Consider the following 23,385-nt stretch of genomic DNA (forward strand, 5'->3'; position numbering starts at 1 on the left):
AAAGCTAGCAATTTCATTCCAGTGCCCAATGTCTAAATAAGAAAAAAAGGTTCATATGGATAAATTTAGTTTTCAATATCACTGAGACTGTTTATTCATAATAAGAAAATACATAGTTAATTTTATATTCTGTCAACCAGAAGTCCACAGGAGCACAGTTTACCATGAGCGATAAACTGACTCTGCTCTCATCTATCCTGGCTTTTCTCTTAGCATTACAGACTTCAGTAACTATCTAAAAACCTTTATCTAGACATTTTATCAGTGATCAGCATGATTACATGATATTCTCAATGTTGTCAGATAATCAAATATGCTCGTGGAATAAAAATAATATGCAAATTAAAAAGCTGGGAATCTGGAATCCCAGATGAAGACTATGTTACTCTTCTTCCATTTTTTTTTCACCTGAGGTCAGAAGATAAGAACACACAGGGTAAGAATTCTGCCAAGAATTCTTTCAAGAACACTGCTTAACATAGTTCTACTTGATAACTCCATCTTTGCAAAGTTTTTTCTTTTATTCACAAAATTATGGAAAATGTTTAAAAGATATTAATTTTATTACCTTTAAAAATGCACATAGCAACATTACCCTCACAACATCAAAAACCTTTACAGTAAAACATTTAAATATTTTTAAAAGACGCCCACATTTTATAATAATGTATAATTTTAATTATTTTCATCTGCACATAGGCTGAAATCATCATGTATCCCTCTGGGATGAAATTAAAACTCATCTCAAAGTTTTAGATATTTATTTAATTTCATGAATTATCATTTTTTAACAAGTTGCACAGTAACAGTTCCTGGAAATGTCAATGTTTAGAAATTCTACCACTATGAAAGTTTCAATAGGAAAAGTGACTGTATTTCTAAAATAATTCTTATTTAAGTAAATACAAAGTTTCTCTCTTTCTCTCTCGCCCCCCTCCACACACACATAAAATGTTTCTATGTGTGGCACTGATACTTGATCTCTGTAGTGAACTCTCTCAACTCCCCTGACCTCACACCTCTACACACAGCACACAGGTTAAAAAGTGGCTTTAAAGTTAAGCGTACGTAAGCATTTTTACTGTCTTTCCAACAGAAAAGGTTTTTTCCCCCCCAATAGCAATAAAGATGACGTTCTTGTACAGAACAATTTACGTGAGTAACATTTGCAATTTATTTTTATCAACTCTTTAAAATAACAACTGAGATCAAGGGACAGGTAAACTACTCTTTAACTATCACAAAGAAATGAATTATCATTTTTAATAAGATAACATTACTAAAATAAGCTATCTCGGTTGAAAGTGTATTCCTCTTCATAATATATTCTTTCAGAGGCTCAAAAATCCTCAGTTAACCCCTCCATTTTTTTCATGGGGGTTAGACTTGAGAATTTCTGTACAACTTTTAAGAAATTGGTGAGAAATTCAAAACCGTTTCACATTCATCACAATGTCAGACTTATGACTGGGTTATGAATGAAAATAAAGCATAGAAAAATCTTTTTACTCAAGGAGAATAGTAGTGAAGGTTCTGAAATGGATCTCCTCCTTGGCTCATTCAAATTAAGAATTCAATTTTAAAATAAACAAACAACAATGAAGTCGATTTACATTGTCATGAAAAACTGCAGATTAAATAAAAACACCTTTACATACCAACAACAAACTATATCAGTAAAGAAAGGGTTGATCTTGGTTTTATTATCTTAAAATTTAGGAATTTGTGAACTTCTGATAGAACGACCAATACTATGATGACATTTTATTTAAAAAGAAAAAAAACACAGATCTTTCGAGTGTTCTTGAATACAGAATGTCCACATTAAAACATACGCATGGTTTTGCCCATACACATCCTGACTCTTCTGTGTATTCACAAGTCTCTCTAGGTGTATTTTTTGTTAGGAGAACATTTTGACATGCTACTGTTAGACAGTGGGTGAGACCTCACATTATCACTCTCTAAAAACAATGCTCCCAGAAAAAGAGTGAGAGAATTAGCAATACTCACAGTACTTCCAGATCTCTCAGTGCTCTAAATGCCCCGTCTTCAATGCAGCTGATCTGGTTGTAATCCAGTTGCCTGTAAAACGGATTAAAAGACTCCACATAACAGAAACGAACAGAAACAGAGTGAAGACTTCTGAAGGGGCCCTGGAGCTCTGGCCACACTTCCTGAAATGCTCTCTCTCCCACACTCATCTGCTTAAGAATGTCACAAGCCACTCTGCCCTCTCTGTGCAGCTACTGAAATCTCTTTTTGTTCTGAACTGTCTGTGCAAATAGCAGCTCTTGGAAAGCTCCAGTAAATAATAACTGCACCTTATATTAAATGCCATAGGAATGCAATTTCATTACATCAAGAAAAGCTATCCATTAAGGGCTTTCAGCGTCATCTTGCTGAAACAATTTCATTAAGGTAAAGGGCTGTAAATCACTTAATGTCACAGGCACCCCCTCAGTGACCTAACTGAATCCATTTATCAGAGAAGCCCAGCTGCATGTTAATTTCACTATCCTTGGCAAGAAGGACTAAGACTACTTTCAGGTTTCCATCTTTTAAAGGCAGTTTTCTTTGCAGACTCCAAATGGGGAAAGCAAGAGAATTTCTTGAAAACAAGAAATGATGCCATGCTTCTTCCCATTATCCTCAACCAAGAACAAAATTAGCCAGCTTGCAGTCGCCATATGCCACCCATCACTACTCTCCAAATTTGCCGTTATTATTACATACAAATTCCTTGCAATTTTATTCTAGATTTCCTTGAGATAAGATACTTCCAGAATGTGATTCTCAAGGAAAATAATTTGTTCAATATTAGGAAATGACTTCATTAAAATTTAAGTGAAACCATGGTTATTTTTCTCTAAGATGACAATTTTAGCCCCCAACAATAAAAAATAATCAACTGTTTGTTCATTGCAATATCTTATAGAATATGAAAATAATTCACCAGTTATTTAAGTCCATTAAATAATATATAATGCAAAGAAATAATTCTTCATCAGTGCTTTAAGTATTGAATATAAACATTCAGTAGCAGAAGAAATAAAACTGATGCTTCAAAGTTGGTTAAGTTTATTATTTTTTGGGGGGGTGTTTGTATTTGAAATAAAAAAATCTTACTGCTCATGTTAAGAAATTGATTTCTGAGCTGGGGGACAATGAGACAGAGGGATCTGGAAGGAAAGGCGGATGGGAAAACTGTGGTAAGCATGTTTTATATGGGAGAAGAATATACTTTCAATAATTAAAAAGGAAGTTGTTTACTTTTTTGTAATAAAGAACTGTCTACATTTGACTCCTATTTCCAGCAATCAGTTTTGACACTGATACCTTGTTGCTTAGAGACATTATTGTTCCAATAGAGAAAATGTATTTTAATGCTTCAGTTGAGAAAGAAATGACTCGTTAGTCCTCCATGATTGCTCTGAGAATGTGGCTGGATAAGGGTGAGATTACAATTGTCACACAAATGCATCTTGTCCTTGTTTCACATCCAGAATTCACCAAGAGGCCTAATTCACATTGGAGGACCTCTCTTAAAGAACTGTTTCAACATTCCATAAAACAGCTGGTTTTTGCACATAGCTACTGAATAGGTGACTTTCAGAGATGTCTCTTTAGATCAACTGCTTAGAAAGTATATACGTTGCAGTTAGCTCATGAACACTATATTTAATTTTTTTAAAAAAATTCCAAGGGACACAATCATAGAACTTAATGCAATGCAAATAATACAATATAGGTTAATATAAAAGCAGGCCCATCCTGTGAAAGATTGTTTTGCTGCATTTATAAACCTTAGCTTTTCTTCAATACTAGCCAGGACTCTTGCTACTGTAATAGTTGAAAGCTTTTCCCACATTAGGAAGTAATGCAGAAGTATAATTTCATTTTCCAGGAAGACATTTAAAGCCTCATGATATAATATGGTTGCTGTGGTTCCAAGAAAACACTTAGATCTTTGAGTACTTTTGATTTTTAAAGATTAAATTCATTTAACAATTAACTTAATAGCCTTTTTATTTCAAAGTGCTAAATATATATCTATACTACTATTCTCTAACCTCTTGAACAATTTATCAAAGCCATTTAAATTAGTACAGTGGCATGAAGTGTTACCCTTGACATGCTACAAAAGAGAAATTGTTTCCAGACAAATTGGCAAAATCTTTTAATGCTATCAAATTTGCCTAATGCAGTCTTCAGGTTAATCTGTGAAAGGGTGAGCTGTATGTTTGCCCATATCTTATTATCCTTAGCTGTCAATGTATAAATCAGCGCTGACACAGCTTCTTCTAAATCATGCATACAATGCACAAAGGGAAATCTGGAGCATGCCAGAAAGCACTCAGGCGAATCTTGTTCTACAAGGACTGAAAGACCCATCATTTTCCTTATGCCAGAATTTGCACTATTGCTGGAAACTTAATCAGTTGGACTCCTTTTTTATATTGTGTGTGGTACAAGTTGACAGACATATGTGTGTATTATATATATGTATGTATATATATATATATATATATATATGACCATATATATAATATATAATGGTAAAGATATTAGGAATGTTTGAGGTTCATGAAATATAAGTTTTTTCTTAAACTTTTTATGAAGCTTACCAAATCTCAGATCACATATTTCCTAAGAGTGATCATACTTCATAAAGTCATGAGAAAGAAAACATAAGCAAAAGCAAATGGGTGAATAATTTGTTCATCAATTGTGAATTTTGTGATATTCAAGTGAAAGGCTGCAGAAAACCTTGTCTTGCATGACTGCTCATGAGGGAATTTATCTGTGTTGAATTCCATTTGTCTGTAAGGTTTAAAATAAACAGTGTCAAAACTGTGCAAAAGCATAATTTATTTTAGAGTTCCTGGATTCTTTTCCTGCACCTTGGTTCTCTCTCTCTGCTCATATCCTTCTCAAGTGCCCTTCAAGCCCTGGGTGCGTGTGCCTTCTGTGTCTTCTGTAAACAAGAAAGGGTCTGGTCTTGCACTTCAGAAAGGCTGTTTTTCCTTAGATGTGATTTCCACTTGAAACATAGAATTGTTATGATTAAGAAACACAGACACTCATTTTTTTAACTCTCTAAAAGCTAATGTTTCAATTAATCATTTAGTCAAAAATTTGTCTTTAAAGAGTTTAAATGAGACATGAGGGAGAGTAGGGAATATTGTCTTCTGCTTTCATTGTTCATGAGTTACTTTTCCGCCATACGGAGATTTTCTTATTTATTTAAAGAAAGAACCCTATGGTTTTCCTAGACCTTGAGTCAGCCTGGATTACCATGGGTTTCTGTGTCTTGTCTTTAAAATTTCTATTTTGTAACATTCACTTTGCCTCTGTTCTGCTATGAAATCTCCTCTGCTGTTGCTACATCACTGTCCTAATTTGTGGGTTTTTGTTTGAAAGCGCTGCATAAAATCATGCAAATAGAGAATGAAAGGATTATCATCCTCATCCTCATCTCATTAAGCCTCTTACAATTCTCATTTCAGTAGTGGACAAAGATCCACTAATATTCCAGAAGTCCCAGGCTTTCCATGTTGATGGTTCCTAGTTTGGGTGGCTGTAGTCCCAGGCTCCACCATTTGCCAGTAGACTCGTACACAAAGAAGAACATTTTGTGACTCACACATAGAGAATATGAAGCTGATGTGCTATTATTTCACAGTAAACAGTCGCTGGGTGTAATTGATGGAAACAATACATAATGTTTGTACCGTTGTCTATAATAGGTATAGTAATACAAAAAGTTAAACGAAATCCAAGTGGAGATTCTGGGTTATGTTTGTTTTCTTAAAAGATTTCCTATTTCCTTCCTTGAAAATTTAGCTACCATACTGTATTTTGACAAGATATATAAAACTTACTTCACAGTGTTAAATTTTGATGATTTCTATCTCTTTCCATATCAAACTTAAATTTTTGTTTCATGTAATAGTGTTTAAATACTAATTGGCTTTTTTTCATAAGAATTAGAATATGTAAAATAAAGTCACCTGTGAAATTTCATAGAGCATTAAAATCCATAATAATGTGTGATCCAGGAAAGAAGTAGCAAGTTTTCCATGAAGTATGACAATGTCCCCATTTTGTTGTATTTTTTCATTTCAAGAGCTAGATATGATATGTTATTTATATTGCTATTATAATAGGTTTTAATTTTAGACAATTTAAATTTTAGACAACTTAAAACATATTAATTTGCTCAGAATCAATAAAAGTAAAAGTATATTACAATGTAAAGACACTTGATTGGGAAAAATAAGTCAACAGGGGAGAGAAAGAGAAAATGCTTTTAACATGGGCATAGCATCGCTCTGTAAGGGTAAATTTCAAGTCTATATAAATTTCTAAATATAGAAACTCATGCCAACAATTATTTAAACCATATTTTATAATTTGAATATTACCAACATAAAATTACAACAATAGCACAAGTTGGATCATATCAATAAACATCCTGAATAGTAATTTAAATAGCCATATGACTTCTCTCAGAACAAAGGCTCACCAGGCAGAACCAGAAAGGAACTAGATGATGAGGCAAAAATCTATTATGAGAAACTTGGGATTTTGCATTATCTGATATTTTATTCTTTTATAGTCTTTCAGACAATGTTTTGTGTATTTCAGTAAAAAGTAACCTCAAATATCATTAGGATACACCATATTAAAAACCTGTATGGATTTTCTATTTAAGATTAGCCTAAAGATTAAAAAGAAATGTTTTGTAACACAATGATAGAAAACAACTAGAATGATATGTGAGAAAAAAAAATTAACCAAAACCATTTGAAACTAGACTGATTGTGATAGATATGCTTACACAGCGTGTGTTAGAGGCTGATTGTACACAATCTCATTACCCCTCTCAGTAACTCGAGAAGGCCAGTATTACAAGCACCTCAATTTCATAGATGAAATAATTAGCCTAAAAAATGCTGAGAATTTCTATGCAGTAAGTAGCAAACATTGTGTCTAGCTTTGATTGAAATTGAGAGTGATACATTTCCAAAGTCCCCATGCAGAACCCAAGAGGCCAAGGAAGCAGATTTGCAGTGATTCTCTGCCTCAGGTGAAGTTTTAGACAAATAGATGGCCAGGATTCAAAGCAGTGGCGTAGAATTTCAGAGAAGCCAGTGACTCCTCTAGGTGGAGGGAGTTAAATTAGTGGAGAATGGTCTAAGACGACACTCGGTGGTGAAATGTTTGTCTAGCTTGTATTAAGCCCTGGCTTCAATTTGTAGTACCATATCATATCATATCATATCATATCATATCGTATCGTATCATATCATATCATATCATATCATATCATATGGTCATATCTTTTTCTCTGCTCAAACAGCAATAGAGTTTTATAGGTGAAAGAACAGCTTCTTGTGGGAAAAACAAAGGTGTGAGTAGAGGCACTACCATTTTAAGGGAATGTTTTCAGGACCACAGATACTTGGACCTGAGCAGGGAGCTTCTATTCAGAAACAATGATTCAAAGCAGAAAGTCTTCGTCACGGACAGAACATCGGAACAAGACAGAGTGTCTACAGAGACGAGATATTATAACACGCGATGAGTTCTTAGTGCACATTCTATATTATTTTAGACCACACAGAGTTGGGGACATGTTCTGCTTTGTTTATATAGGTTTTTTTTTAGTAATTTTTAACAAATGCATCCTAAGAGTAATTAAGAAGAGTTTGAACCTGGTCCTCAGTGGGTGAAATGAAAACTTCATGAAAAAAATCTAGTATTTTTTGTTAAGGATATCTAATGAGACTATAGCTTGGAGGGGGATGTTATCCCCCCTATATCAATTAGGGGGATGTTGTAGTATTTCAGAGGTATCAAAGTATGCTGACCCATATTGGAGACACAAGAAAACAGGTCTGTTCTGTTTCATTGTGGAGACCACACAGGGCTTATTACCTCTTGTATTATTAAGTTGGTGCATTGCAGTTCAAAATCAGTCATCTTTTCCTGTATTTTGTCTGCTTTATTCTATTCTGTTTCAGAGGCATTTTTGAAGATACATGACATGCATTTTCAAGGAAGAAAATTCGTTACTGAAGAAAAGTTGCTGCAAGCACAGTGGAGACAAAGCAAGAATGCAAAACTGAAAAGAGTTTCTGTGGTCTTTGGTTACCTCATCACAGTTGTGTGGATGCTCACAACTCTGATGCCTGAGAGGAAAAGACCCACACTGCAGGACCATGGACAGTACCCAAGAGTCTTACCGTGCCTGCTCATCCTGTGCTCAAGACCCACCCATTTCTTTTTTGTCAAAATAACTTGTATTCTGCATTTGCTATTCGGGCCCACGGGCAGCTTGTGAGGGTGGACCCTCACAATACTCTTCGCTTGATACCATTTGCTTAAAGAACTACCTTTAGAGGTAACTCGAAAGATTCTAAGACCTATTGAATTTTCTCGAGTTTTAATATAAGCCAAACAGTAGGCAAAGTTCCCCCATCCTGTGGAGGAGGGGAAGGAAGGATTGTGGGAGACAACGTAACACCACAAGAAAACCCACAGAATCAGCTAACCTGGGCCTGTAGAAGCTCACGGAGACTGAACCAACCACCAGAGAGCCTGCATAAGTCTCATCTTGGTCCTCTGCACGTGTTACAGCTGTGTGACATGGTCTTCTTGTGGGGACTCCTAACAGTGCAAGCTGGGGTTGCCTCTGGCCCTTTTACCTGTGTTTGGGACTGTTTCCCTCCTACTGCGTTGCCTGGCTCAACCTTGAAATGAAGGGTGGTGCCTAGTCTTATTGTAACTTGATATGCCATGTTTGTTTGATATCCCTATTCAAAAGGGAAATGGAGGAATGGATCTGGAGGAGAGGGCAGGGGTGAGGAAGGAACTGGAGGAGAGGAGGAAGGGGCTACTGCAGCTGAGAGGAGAATTTTTAATAAAAAAAGAAAGAAAGAAAGAAAAATAGAATGAAAGAAAGAAAGGAAGAAGAAAGACTAAGCTTATTAATTAAGAAAGGGTATGTTTTGCAAAGTATTTCTAGCCTCGGGCTTAATAAAAAGCACTAGGAGAGAGTTAGACATGAGCAGCTACAGTTTTCATTTGATAGCTAAAGGATTTAGTTTTACGATAGAAAGGAAGCAAACTTGGAAACTGGCTAACGAAGACATTGTAATTAGGATTTATGACAGGATAAAAAAATATTGTACACTTATGGGGAATTTACACCCTCTCTTTATGGTTAGATATCGGCTCTATACTCTGTGGCAAACTCTTGATTGTGAGTCAGCATGGATTACATAAATAATGGTGAGGAAACACACCAGAAAAGAAGTGTAAATTAAATAAAGTTTCAAACAATTAAATGTGGTAGGCTCTCCATAGACCTTACTTAAAGTTGTTTGTAATTACGTTTTATGGGTTAATGTGGATTCACTGAAATCAGTAAAGTGAAATAAGATAAAATGGGAGCAAAAAGGCAAGGTGACAGCAATTCAGTAAACAATTAAATTTCTAAACGATGTATGTGAACTTTCAACAACAGATTAATAATTTTTTCTTTTTGTCAAATTTTCTTATTGGCAATAAATTATTTATCCAAGTTTGATGATTTTCCCCAAAAATATCATGGTTGTACATATTTATAATGCAAATGATAACATGAATTGCCTAAAAATTCATACTGAATCATTTGGTGATTTATACATTTGTTTATAGATTAATGTACATGAAATTAAATTAGTATTTTCTTCAGTGCCCATAAAAAACACAGTTCATTTCACCTAAGGAAAGCTGGGGTTTTTTTGTTTTTTTTTTTTTACCACCAAGGGTTTTTTTTTTCTCAGAAAACAGAGGATGTAGACAGGAAAGAGTGTAAAATAAAAATTGTGCAGAGCACATCTTGAAGATGAATAGCAGAAGGAAGGAAGAAGCAGAAGTGTGCTTTCCTCTATGGAGTATCTAAAATAATTCTTACAGGAATGCAATTATTTTCAATATTCCATCCCAAATCAGTAAAGAGAATAAAAGTAACTAACATGAGGTTTTTTTGGTATGAAAAAATTATGACCGAGTTGATTTATTCCTAAGTTTATATCTTTATACCTCATTTCATTTAATTGCTAGGGCAAATAGAATTTGTTGTTGTTGTTATTATTGTTATTGTTGTTTTTCTTTATAAAAGAAAGGATGCTTAAGACTTATCCAAACTCATAAAGCAGATGCTACAAAAATAAACTCACAACTCACAAAAATGAGGTGAGAGCAAATAGGAATATTCTCAAAGACGATAAGATTAAGTGGAAATATCTTATTTGCTCGAAAAAAGATTACATCCATGTTGTAATGTTTTCTCCTGAGATTTGATGAAGGACCAGAAAAGCTGCACAACAGTAGCATTAAACCTATTAATTATATAGACAAAATCTTTAAGGACCTCTTCTGTAAACATTGGTTAACTTTTTGAAGAATCGCTTACTGGTAACTACAGAGTATCATTAGTGTGTATTTTGTGATTTCAGTACCACTTATAGAAACCCATGAGTACTCTGCAGGAAACTGTTAGTAACACAATTATTTTATTGACATTATAATATGATTTTGTTTTCCTGATGTGAGACTGGCTGAAATGTCAAGACAATGGAAACTGGTATAAGTTGTGGCTGGGTGTAAAAAGAAAAAAAAATTAAAGTTAGTTGTCTGTTAAGATTCTTAAGACAAGATAAATATTCATATGTCTGGGATAGTTTAGGGGAGGCTTGCCTGAAGGTAGGGAAATAATACCTACTAATTTGAAACATTTCCACAGCATAAGTTTTATATTGTCAAGATGCCACCTTGAGCATATTTAGCCAGATCTCAAGAGTAACCCAAATTCTGCAGGATCAGAACTGATTTTCATCAGGCCTGAAAGTGGCGAATCTGAAAATTTTATTAGACTAGACTGGTGGGAGGGTGGAGAGCTCTCGAGGAGCCAGCATCTTGTGTCTGCTTGGGCATATATGCCTGCTGCTTGAGCTTATTTTTCTCTTTTAACCTCTGAGTAAGTGCACAGCTGTGGCTGAGACAACCAACTTAGAACTGAAAACACAGGCACAATAAAGATGACAAAACATGCCTCTCCCCTGCCCCACTCAGCACTCACATGATTATCAATGGTAAGCTACTGATTCATTGATGGCTGTGGAGAGCAGTTTAATAACAATGTAAATTAAACATTACAATTAAAAAAATAGAAGCAATAGTGCCTCTGTTTGAATGAGAAAACTAAACTCTACACTCTGCCCAATGAAATGAAAGCAATTTTTGACAATATAGTTTGAAGTATCTTTTAACTATAAAGTCTCGTTTAGCTATGGAAACTCATTAACATCTTAAATTTTATACATTTCAGTTTTTTCCCCTCTTTTGCATTAGTTCAAGGAAGATAAAGAGGACAGGAGATTAATTTCTTATTTTAGTGCTACTATTCACATCCTCACTCTCTCTTAAACTTCCTTCCTTCCTCGGAAACATAAATTTCCAAAGCTGATTCTGCGGAAGCTGTCAGTCATCACCTCCCGCATCTGGATCCCCTGTGTCTCGTCTCTGCTTTACTTCCCAGAAAACAATCCCATTCCATTTCTTACACACACACACACCAAACAAGCACAGTCCATTTCTTACACACACAAAACAAACTAAAACTCCGTTAACATTTTGCTTTTGGTACGAATTTCTTTCTCATTAATCAACACACAATATAAGAGAATAGCTTAGATTTTCCCCTGCATTCTTTTATGGATTTTCTTCCAGAAGACATTGACAACTTATAGTAATACTTTAAATTTGTTCCCTACAGCATGAGATTTCTTATTTATAAATCACCGTTTTATTGAATGTTCATTTACTATTTTCATGCATAGTTTTCCACTTGAAGCTTCATTTCAAACTGAATCATAATAGAATAATTAGAAGCATGTTTAAAGAATATAGACAGTATACGCTAGAGTGTATATTACACTAAAGTATATTTCACTATCCTGCCCCCCTTTGTAAGTCATTTATTTATGGATAGCTTTTAGCAATTATTCATTAATAATATTATAATAAACATAATAATGTAGCTTTCTAGCATTCTTACTGGTTTAAAGAGTCTTTCATATCTCATTTGCTTAATAACTACAACAAACCCAAATAACTATTATTCATTTTATGAAACTAAATACTAAGGAACAAGATGACTTAGATGATTGCTTATGTCTACAAATTCAAAATATAGCAAAACTGTCTGAGGTTGTAACTCTAACCTCACTGTGCAGTATACATAACAGCCTTCAAATTTGGAAAAACTCATGAATGTATGTGGGGGAGGTTTAAAATGTCCATTTCTCACAGCAGCTGGACCACTCTCTCACTTTCCACTTAATCTCTGAACTTATTTTTCAAGTTAAAAGGAAAAAAGTATTTTAAAAATATCTCTCGTGATAAGTCAATACTCCTAAATGTAGACTTACACAAAGGAAAGGAGCTTCAGGTGACTTAGAGTATTGGAATATTTGAAGAATAGTTAAAAACACTTGTATTAAGCACTTAATGAAAGTACTATTATAAGGTTACAAGTGATAATCTGCAGGCGTGGGCACTTGTAGCTATTGCAACTTGAGTGGGTACAACCCAGGAATTCTTAAGTAATACCATATCCACACATAATGCACTGAGACAGATTGGATTGCCCTAAGTCAGTGAATCTGACTTAAGTGTTCTCACAGTCCTAGCTAGTAAAGACAGAAAGTAGAAGAAATCCGCTTCTTCTAAGTGCACATAAAAAATTTAGCACAGTCATAATGCTAATGGCTTTGTATATTTATAGTCACAAACCTGTGCTTTTCTATCATTACTTGTGTACTCAGAAAACACAGTTTCAAGATAAAAAAAAAAAAAAGCAAAATACATATTTGTATTGAGAAGATAGATGTAAAGGCCAGAATCTGGCTTTATCAATACTTGTCTTCTTTGACAAGGGACAACATTTGTCTTACTCTCACCACTAAGAAAAATTTTACTGAATTCTTCTGTGGAGAATTCTGAATATACATTAATTCTTGAAAACCTGCCCACCCTGCTTGCGACTAGCTAAAAATCATTGGATTGTAAGAGCTATTCTTGGCAGAGGGTCTCTTCATCTGTACATTACATGGTACTGTAATAGACAATTAAAATATCTGAACTAAACTGAAAAGTCATTTTAAAAGACTAAAGAAGTATTTAGAAATTGACGAATATATATATATGAGGTTTGTCACTGAGAGCTTATATCTCTCAGGCAGCTTGAGAGCTATATGCACTTAAACACCTTGCAAGGAACCAGAGTAAAGATTTATCGTGGAAAATAAAAAAATATATGTTTTCCACTTTTTTATTAAGGATGTTTATTCATATAGTCCTTCAAAGATATGAGGGGAAAGATGTGAGAAAAATACACATAAATGAAAGGTAAATTTATCATTTTTATGCTTTTAACATCTAAAAACTCCAGAAAAGGGTGAAGTTCTGAGCTACCTTTATCTCTAGCTGGAATATATTATCTAGTCTGTTCAAAAGGAGATAAAATAGTTTATATGCCGCACTTTCAGCATACTGTGATAAAAACTACAAGGAATAACTCTGCAAGAAAATGAGAAAAACATATTCATAATACCATTTCATTTTATTGAAAATTGTAAAAACACTAATCAAAGGATTAAATTTTATAATGACTTGAGTTGCCAAAATTCTTTACAAACAGCAAAATTTTATGTTACTGTTGAAATGTCTTCAAAACAAGAAGAAAATTATATCAGTATTTTATTTTTTTGATAATTTAAAAAATGTAAACCTGAGTCCAAAACCTAATACATAAAACACTATCAATTATGGTGTATGAATATACTCACAGATTTTTAATGTCAACCGCCCCACGGAACGCCTTCCTTGGAATTGCTTGAATTTGATTCTCACTGAGATCACTACAAACAACAAAATAAAGGGGAAATAAAATTATAAAATCAGATTTGGCACTTAGTTTAATCAAAGTGATAAGTAATAGAAAAACAGAAATTACCCCACAAAAAGCACACCCCCACATAAACAGACAAAACAGTTTACTGCAAAGCAAATAACTACATAAATAATTTGTAATTCTAATATAAATTATATTTTGGAAAATATACTTTTAATTCAGTGTTGTATTTTAAAATATGGTATTTTAATTTAATGGATGACATAAATATGGTATTTTAATTTAATGGATGACATATTTTATTTTATTTTGTAAAATAAAATATTCCATTAAGACAATAGTAGATTTTCAGAACAGAATTTCAGGAGTTTGAAGTTTTAGAGTTTAATATTTGCCCTACATTACTATTTTAACTGAGCATCCTAGAGAAGCACAAAGATATCCAGACCACATAATTAGGCTTATATAGCATTATAAGTAATATTAACAATGGAATATGGCAGCTCTTCATCCAACAATAAAATTAAGATTCTGCGTGAAACATTAATAGTAGGCTGATTTAAAGTCTTCCCTAAATAATCCTACTATAGTCATAAACATGGAGTCTATACTTCCATCATAATTTAATTAAGAAATACATTTTTATCAAGAAAAAAAAAAAAAAAACACTCTCCAGGTTGAATTGAGGAGATTTTGGAGAAGAAAAAAAAAAAAAAAAAACACTCATAGTAAAATGGATCGTTATTTTTTCCTCCCGAGAGTTCACAGTCAATTCTAAGAGCCTAGAAAGTATTACTAGCCTTATCACATAAAATATAAACCCAGATACACACACAGACACACACACACACACACACACACACACACACACACAAATATACCATTGAAACCAGAAAATTGCCTTCTGGATTTTATTCACATGAGTGTGCAACAAGAAGCTGAACTATCGAGCAAACCATTCAAATTCCACTGAAGTTACTCAAATTCTAAGACCACCCGTTCTCACAAAGAGCAGTGAAGCTACTGACCACAGCTGCACAGAAGAAGACAGGCTGAGCCGTCTTCCACGGCGTGGACGCACGGTATGCAGGTCGGTCCACACTCCCTCCCTCAAAGCTGCTTGTGAGCAGAGCTCATAATTCACATGCTTGTAGCCACACAAGAGAGGAGAGGATGCAGTGGCCTGATAGAGAGATTTAGTGCGAGGTCTTGACTTCATTAAGGCCGAGTTTTAAACATAAGATTTGAGTTTATATCCCAATATGCATAATGTTCAAATGAAAAAAAAAAACGTTTGCTAAGCAGTTTGTAAAGAAATGTTAGTTACTTAATGACAGAAGGCCTCCAGGAAACAAAGAAGAAGAGGAAAAGGAAGAAAGACAACAAAAGTCTCATATTTTACATCAAAGAGTAAATTTACTCATTTGTGCTTACACAGGAAATACAGTATGGAGCAATGTAGATCTTTATTGCTTTCAATACTTTCAGTACATCCTTAAGAGCAATAAAACTTCATTTCCTTAAAATGTGCTGATTCCCCCCCTCACTTGTCATTGATTAGGACTGACTTCTTTTCTTCCTTTTAAAATTATGTCAAGTAGAATATTTAGCAATATACATATATTTTAAAGTCTTGATGGAGGCAACAGAACAAAGGGATTTCCGAGGAAAAAATAAAAATGCAGCAAGCACCAAGGAGGGGGGAAAAGATGGAATTCAAGCAAATACGAATCTATCATGCTTGCTTAAAAATGATTGTGTGTTTACTCTCATATCCCTGAGTGTTTTACCTTTTCTAATCATTCTCCCTTTCCACTTCTCAGACAAGGAACATTTCTGTAATTATGTAGGTAATGGTGTCAAAAATATTTACTCCAGGTCTTGAGTTTTCTCTAGCCTCTGTAGCCTTACAAACTTTATAACTTGGGTCTCTTGCTTTCCTGGTAGTTTTGCTTCCAGCAGGTTTCCACATCCTGCAAACAAACTCTTCTCTCCCTTCAGTAGGGTGGAAAAAGTAAGGTTTTGGGTGGTTCAAATAAACATATCTCTGACACACTGCAGTTTAGGAGGGATATCATTAGTGAATTTTATGTTAATTTTATTGATTCCCTGTGACAGATTTCCAGAGCACAGAAGCTTTCTTTGGCTAATAGTCACCAACCATTCCTTTTCGTAAACCTATGAATGTCTAAGGCGATCAAAGCTCAGTATTTCCTAGGCCTGATAGCTGTGTGCAGCTCTACCCCTGGGTAGATAGCTGCTGACCATGGAATGGAGTCTATGCATGCATGAGTGCCCAGTCCCCACTGTTAAGCAGCTTTAATTATAGATCTCAGGTCCCTTTTGAGGAATGGGCAGTGTTCACCTGGGAAGAAAGAACCTGACATGAGCAGTAGTCTGTGCTTCAAAAAGAATACATCATCTTATGTTCCAATCACTATGCCTATCTTATAGAGCAGCAAAATTATTATTTCAGTTTTGTAGGAGAGGGCCCAAGTTTTGAAATGTTATCAGTGTTACACTATTCGTCAAATATTAAACACATAGAAAATGCAGGTAAATACCGATCCAAGGTTTATGAATGTCTGACAGAGATTACTCAATCAGGTTCAATACACTCTTCCTGTCTTTATGAACTTAGGGAGGGTTTACTTAACTCATCCTAGTCTTTGCCTTATTTCACTTGTGCAAAGATGGATTAGAACATTTATTTAATGATCGTTCCTATTTCCTATGTATACTTAAGTACGGTTTTCAGTCATGATTCCTCACTTACTTCTCCACTGAATGTGGCACTTCAGCTAGTATGTTAGGGGTTAATGAATTGAGTGAAGTTAGTTCCCTGTTTCTAGAAAATTTAAAATCAAGTAAAGAAGAAAAGGTGAATAGCTAAGTATGAAAGTGTCACAGAGGTGTTGGTTGCATGCATACTGCCACGACTGCACTTGGAAGCCAGTATTGGACCTCGTTGCATCTGCTCTACTCCTTGAAGATCACTGACGGCATGGGGAGGCAATCCTAACTGTGGTCTACGAACTGTGGAATAAGCACGGTGAGTCAGAACTACCGAGTAAGTGGGATGGCGCTGCCATGGGAGGAAGTTTGTAATTATATCACTAGGCTATAGAGTGTAGAAATCTCTGTGAGCAGATAAATGGCTTGATAGGAGTTGATTTTTAGGAAGATTAATCTGGAAATTGAGTATCAGTGGAGGCAGAGATAATGGGAAGAGAAGTGCCAGGCGGCGTCTCCAAGAGTTGGCCAGTGTCCAGTCCATGAGGTATTTTTTTAAAGAAGAACATTGGGCAATAAAATGTGAATTTGGTTCCAAGTGGAAAGTATTTGATGTAAATTAAGGTGACTCTTCTCCAGCAGCATTTCGAATCATTTGAGTTTGCTGAGCAACATGGCGACAAAATGGTAAACCAATAAATACAAGTGAGCTAGTGTTAATGGACACAGCTAATACTGAAGAGTTGAGGCAAGATCAATTCAATTTGATCTTGATTACTAAAATCCTCAGTCATGATGTGACATTTCCTGAAGGAAATTTAAAACACTTAAATTCTTTTTTAAAAAATGATGTATGTGGATTAATGGTGTATGCACCATGTGCATTCCTGCTGCTCGAAAAGGAGGGCGATGGGTCTCCTGAAACAGGAGTCCCAGAGGGTTGCCAGCTGAAGTGTGGGTGCTGGGGACCAAATCTTGGTCCTCTGCAAGAACAGGCAGTGTTCTTGATTGCTGAGCCACCTCTTCAGCTCTGAAAAAAATATTGAAATTCTTGAAAGAAGTTTATTCATTTTCCTGAAAATAGAGGGGAGGTGTTAAGAGCTGCAGACTGTTCCCTTCAGAAGCCAATCTCAATAAATAAGATAATGAGTAAAATAACAAGGTTCCAGCAGGAAGAAACCTACATGCTTTGCATGCACACTATTGAAACACCTCCAAGAACTACCCATCCACTTGGATAATCACAAGGCCCGGTTTCTCATTTAAACTCTATTTTCCCTCTACATTCAACCCTTTTCCAAATACGTCAGCAGTGCTTACAGTCCAGCTTTCTCTTTCTCCACTCTCCTGACCACTGCTAGGGTATCAGTGGATTGCCAGGCATCCCCATATCTTAATGCCTCTGTCCAAACTTTTCTTTTTTTCTTGATTTATGAGCACTTCTAAAGCACCCCGTCCCTAAATAAGTATCATACAAAAAATTATCAACTATTTCCTTCAAGTTAAGGGGGCATTATCATTTCAGGGGCTCAGGACAGAGACTTCAGATATCTTATGAATCCAGTGCATCTCTACTACCAAATCATCACCCGGTTCAAAATATTTCCAGAATTTTCCATCTGCCCTTCTATTACCATGATTCTTACTCTTAAGCAAGCGTTATTGAAGGACTTTGTATTCCTTCAGTGACATTTGTGGAAGCCTACTTATATCTAAGTATGTACCTTGGGATGACTACACAAGTAATAGTCAATACTAACACATACAATTGGTGATTACTCACAGCTAGCCAACACTTTTTGTTTTGTTTTGTTAACTCTTTTTTTTTTACATCAGGATGTGATCTCTTTTTCTCAGTTTGGAGAGATTAAACTGAGGTTGTAAAGGTTACACAACTAACCTGTGGTCATCTTGGTAGCATGCATGCAGTAGAGACAGGGTTTGTACTTCACTTAGTTGCTCCCCAAACCTTATACTGTTGGCAACTACCACATGCCTTCTTACATAAGAGTCATTATTATTCAGTCACTTGAACAGTGGTTTCAAGGTGTTGGCCAAGGATCACTCATTAGAATTTATTATGGTGCTTCTTTTAAGAGCAAAACAAATAAGCAGCAATAACAATAAAAAGCAAGAGCTTCAACGCAGTTATAGTAGGAAAAATATGTAGCCCAGAGATCCAGGAATTTATGCCTTCATAATGTACCAGCTAACTACAATGACCAATGTCTTTGGAACGCATGTTAGCATCCTATTAAAACATCTGTAGTAAATGGTGTCTTTAAGGCTCTGGTTAATTTTGGAATGTATGTATGGTGTTTGCTTATGTGGATATAGTATCAGAAGGCATAAGTATCAGTAGGAAAAGAAAAGTCAGCAAAGCCATTAGGTCAATACGAATATTTATACCATAATCGGGACAAAGGAGTAGAAAACAAGAAAGGCCACTTTGGGGTTATTGATGTATGCATAACTGGATATCATATTTCAGAGTACAGTTAACGGGATGTGCTACACTGTCACTGCTGTGCGATATTACTACCACCAACCTGCAAAATCTACTAAAAGGATGTTCCATTCTTTGATATATTTTTAATTATTTTTTATATTAATTACAGTTTATTTACCTTGTGTCCCTCCCAGCTGTAGCCCCCTCCCTCATTCCCTCCCAATCCCACCCTCCCTCAGCTCCTCTTTGCCCCTCTCTAAGTCCACTTATAGGGTACGTTCTCCTCCCATTCCATCTGACCCGAGCTTATCAGGTCTCACCAGGACTGGCTGCATTGTCCTCCTCTGTGGCTGAGCTAGGCTGCTCCTCCCACGGGAGGCTGGAGAGGTCAAATAACTAGCGCAGAGTTCATGCCAGAGACAGTCCCTGTTCCCCTTACTAGGGAAGCCACTTGGAGACTGAGCTGCCATGGGCTATGTCCGAGCAGGGGTTCTAGGTTATATCCAAGCATGGTCCGGATGTTCCATTTTTTAAGATTCATTTTTATTAGTTTTGATTATGTGTATGTGTTTGGGTAAGTGAATGTAAGTACCAGTTTATTCATAGACTAGAGGTCCCAGATTCTCCCTGAAACTTAAGTGACAACAGTTGTGATCTACCCGTTATGAGCACTAGGAACTGAACTCTGGTTCTCTGGAAAAGCCATATACATTATTTTTTTCTAACTTTTCTTTGTTATTGTTATTTATTACAATTTATTTGCTCTCTATCCCAGCTGTAGCCCCCTTACTCATCTCCTCCTGGTTTCACCCTCCCCCCCATCATATCCCTCCCCTAGTGCTCTGTTAGGAGCGGTCCTCCTCCTATACTATCTGACTCTAGCCTATCGCTGGGACTGCCGGGATCCTCGTTCTCTAGTTAGGCCACTTTGCCAGGGGGAGGTGACCAAAGAGCCAACCACTGAGTCCATGTCAGAGACAGCCCCTGCTCTCCTTACCAGGGAAACCACATGGAGACTGAGATGCCCATGGGCTATATCTGAACACGAGGTCTAGGTCCTCAACATGCAGGGTCCTTGGTTGATTCATCCGTCTCTGCAGGACCCCCCCTGAGCCCAGATATTTTGGCTCTGTTTGTGGTATGCATTCTTTTTATTCTCCAAAGAAAAACTTTATTGTCACCCAAATGTTAAGTGCATAGATACATTTATTTTCAGTATAAATTTATATCCAATACCAACCCCATAATAATTTGATAAAATTGATTTAGTTCTGGATTTACACTCTTTTTCATTTCTTTCATAGGAATGCAATAAAATACAAGTTATATAAGGGGGCTAGAAAATATATATATACAGATATGGTAGAGATATGGTATCCATTTAAATCTATGAGCAAAAATATTAAGACCAAAACTCTCTAGGATAGTCCTCACACAATGGAGTTCAGGGGAATCATGATTTTCTCTTCATTCTTATTAAAGGTGTAGTATGCATTATTAAACACTGACTTATCTCTTCAGTTCCAACAGACAACTTTTTTTTTTCCTGAAACAAGGTTTCTCTGTGTAGCCTTGGAGATCTGGACTCGATTTGTAGACCAGGCCTTGAACTCATAGTCATCTGCCTGCCTCTGTCTCCCTGAGGGATTAAAGGCATGTGCCACTATTCATGGCTCCAATGGACCACTTTTAAACCATGTTTACCATCATGAAAGTCTTACAGCCAGCATATCAACTGTAAATAATGAAACACTCAAATAACGAAAACCTTTTATGCTTTTTCTACAAAATTATACCCAAAAACTAATCTTCCCCCTGTCACCAATCTTTCCAAGAATATCTCAGAATGCAACACTTACTTGGACAGAGGCATCCGATTAGAGAGACTAAAATGAGTGTCTAAATGCCTTAGACAAAAAAACAAGCTACTCCCTTTGTGTGCATTATAAACTAGAGTGATCCATGTTTCTAGAAAAACCCTGATTTCTTGGCACATCTGGGCACCTGGGGATCCACAGTGGTCTGCAAATATCCCAGAATTTGGGAAGTATAGTGGTCCAATATAGTGTCTTTGGACAGGTATGTCCCAGAAATTATGGTGCTGCTCATTAGAAGTTACATGGCTAATGAGCTTTTAATATTGGTTAAGGTGTGAAATTTCTTTGATTTCTGCTTTGTATTTTCTAGGATATCACTGAACTCTGCTGTATGTATCCCATGAAGAAACAGTAATGCTAAATATTTTTTGTGAAATGTGTGAAGTTCCTCACCGAGTATCCACAAATGAAGACGCCATTAAGTCTTCTGTGTTGCACTTCCACTGGTCACCTAAATAGGTAGTCCTTTCGCAGGTGGACTGTTAGGTATCTCCTTAAAGGGTAAGACTCACTCAGGGATTACTCTAAGCAAGCTCAGATTACGGGAAAATAAACCACAGAGGTAGAGGCATCCCTCAGTAATAATCAATTAAAAAAAAAAAAAAAACACCTGAAATGTTGCAAAATAATAATGAAAATCACTTTCTTTCCTCTTGGCATGTTTGGGAGGGTAGATTTTAGTCAAAAGCATTTCCTGTGGATTTTAAGTTTACGCATGTATCACTGGGATATCCGTGCATAACAGATCTGTTCTCCATGTCCTCTTCCAGTCCTCTGTGAGGATGTCCTCTGCTAGAAGTTTCACATGCTGTGCTTTACTAGTTCATCTTCTCTCTCTCTCATAAACTTTTTTCTTTTTTGAAATGGCTGAATGCCAAAGTAGGCTTCCTTACTCACACTCACACTCCTTATAATACATAACTAAACTCGATCACATTCGAATTGCTGGCCCACTTGTTGAGACAATCTAGAAGTGAAAGAAAATTAAGTATTACACGCACTGGTTTTTACATTCAAGTAAATTCCTATCTAAAAGGTACTTGATTTCTTATATAGAGAATACTGCATAAAGCTGTCATTTTCTACTCTTCCAAAGTAAAACTAAAATGGAATTGTTCTTTTGCCTTTTAACATATGGAAAAGATATTCTTATCATAGTCCAAATTCTTTAATGAGATCAGAAACAAAAATATAAGTTGAAATGGCTGTGTTAGTACAAGTACTTTGTATTGGAAATGGAAAATTATTCTCAACACTTTTTATCCAGCCTAAACAAGAGATGCTTTATTCTCAGATAATGAACATTAAAATGCTTTAGTTCTCTCAGAGCTAGGGTCAGGGTATGCACTTATAACTATGCACACACAGGCACACACACACATAAAGAATGAAGAAATTCTCTTAATAACATAGGTAAAGAAAAGAGTTGGTTATTAGAAGAGTAAGGAATCACACAGCAGAAAGTGCTTTGGAAGGGGCATTAGTGTACTTTTTGAGAACAAATTGAGAGATAACTGAATAAGAAGGAGAAATTATTTATGAAAAATAGAGCTTCGGCTTAGAGATAGGTAATAAGACACAGTGTGATATGGAAAATTAAAAAGAGAAAAAGCAAGGCTGCATTACCAAGGGCGAGTGATCAGAGAGCAGCCAACTGAGTTCATAATAGAGGCAGCCCCTGCTCCCCTCACTCAGAGATCCACATGGAGACTGAGATGCCAACTGGCCACATTTGAGTAGGGGGTCTAGATCCTCTGCATGCATGGTCCTCTGCTGGTGCATCAGTCTCTCAGGACCCCCTGGGCTCAGACCTTTAATTTGTTGGTCTCCTGTGGGGCTCTTCTCCCCTCCATGTCCCTCTAATTCCACCCCTCCTCTTCCATAAGACTTCCTGTACTCTGTCCAAAGTTTGGCCCTGAGTCTCAGCATCTGCTTTGATCTCCTCTTGCGTGAATCCTTTCAGAGGACCCTCTATAGTAGACTCCCATCCTGTTTCCTCTCTTTCCCAGCTTCTGGTGTCTATCCTGTTTGCCATTCTGAATGAAATTTAAGCATCCTCCCTAGGGCCCTCCTTAGTGTTTAGCTTATTTACGCCTGTAGATGGCTGTCCTATATTATACGGTCAATATCCACTTATTAGAAGAGGATCTAAGCAGTCCTGGTGAGACCTAACAAGCTAAGGGCAGATGGCAATTGTGGAGAAATTCCCCCCTTTCAGTGGACCAGGGGAAAAAGATGAGGGGCAGAGGGAGGGAGGGTGCGACTGCAAGAGTTGAGGGAGGGGACTTCAATTAAGATATATAATTAATAAATTGTGAATAAAAGCAAAAATTCAAATTAAAAATAAATAAATTAAA

The 23,385-nt window shown here is 36.0% G+C and overlaps 1 protein-coding gene across 4 annotated transcripts in view; it reads right to left on the reverse strand.

Annotated features, from left to right (window-relative positions):
• The window catches only part of Slit2 (slit guidance ligand 2), a 350,512-nt gene that overhangs the window by 132,545 nt on the left and 194,582 nt on the right, over positions 1-23,385 (reverse strand). For all 4 annotated transcript variants that reach the window (XM_060365344.1, XM_060365345.1, XM_060365343.1 and 1 more), the window contains exons 5-6: positions 13,905-13,976; positions 2,014-2,085 (exon numbers count right to left, since the gene is read on the reverse strand). In XM_060365344.1, the coding sequence (XP_060221327.1) occupies positions 2,014-2,085; positions 13,905-13,976 (144 nt within the window). The remainder of the gene's footprint in view (positions 1-2,013; positions 2,086-13,904; positions 13,977-23,385) is intronic.

This window comes from Meriones unguiculatus, chromosome 12 (genome assembly GCF_030254825.1).
Source record: "Meriones unguiculatus strain TT.TT164.6M chromosome 12, Bangor_MerUng_6.1, whole genome shotgun sequence".
Classification (NCBI taxonomy): Eukaryota; Metazoa; Chordata; class Mammalia; order Rodentia; family Muridae; genus Meriones; species Meriones unguiculatus.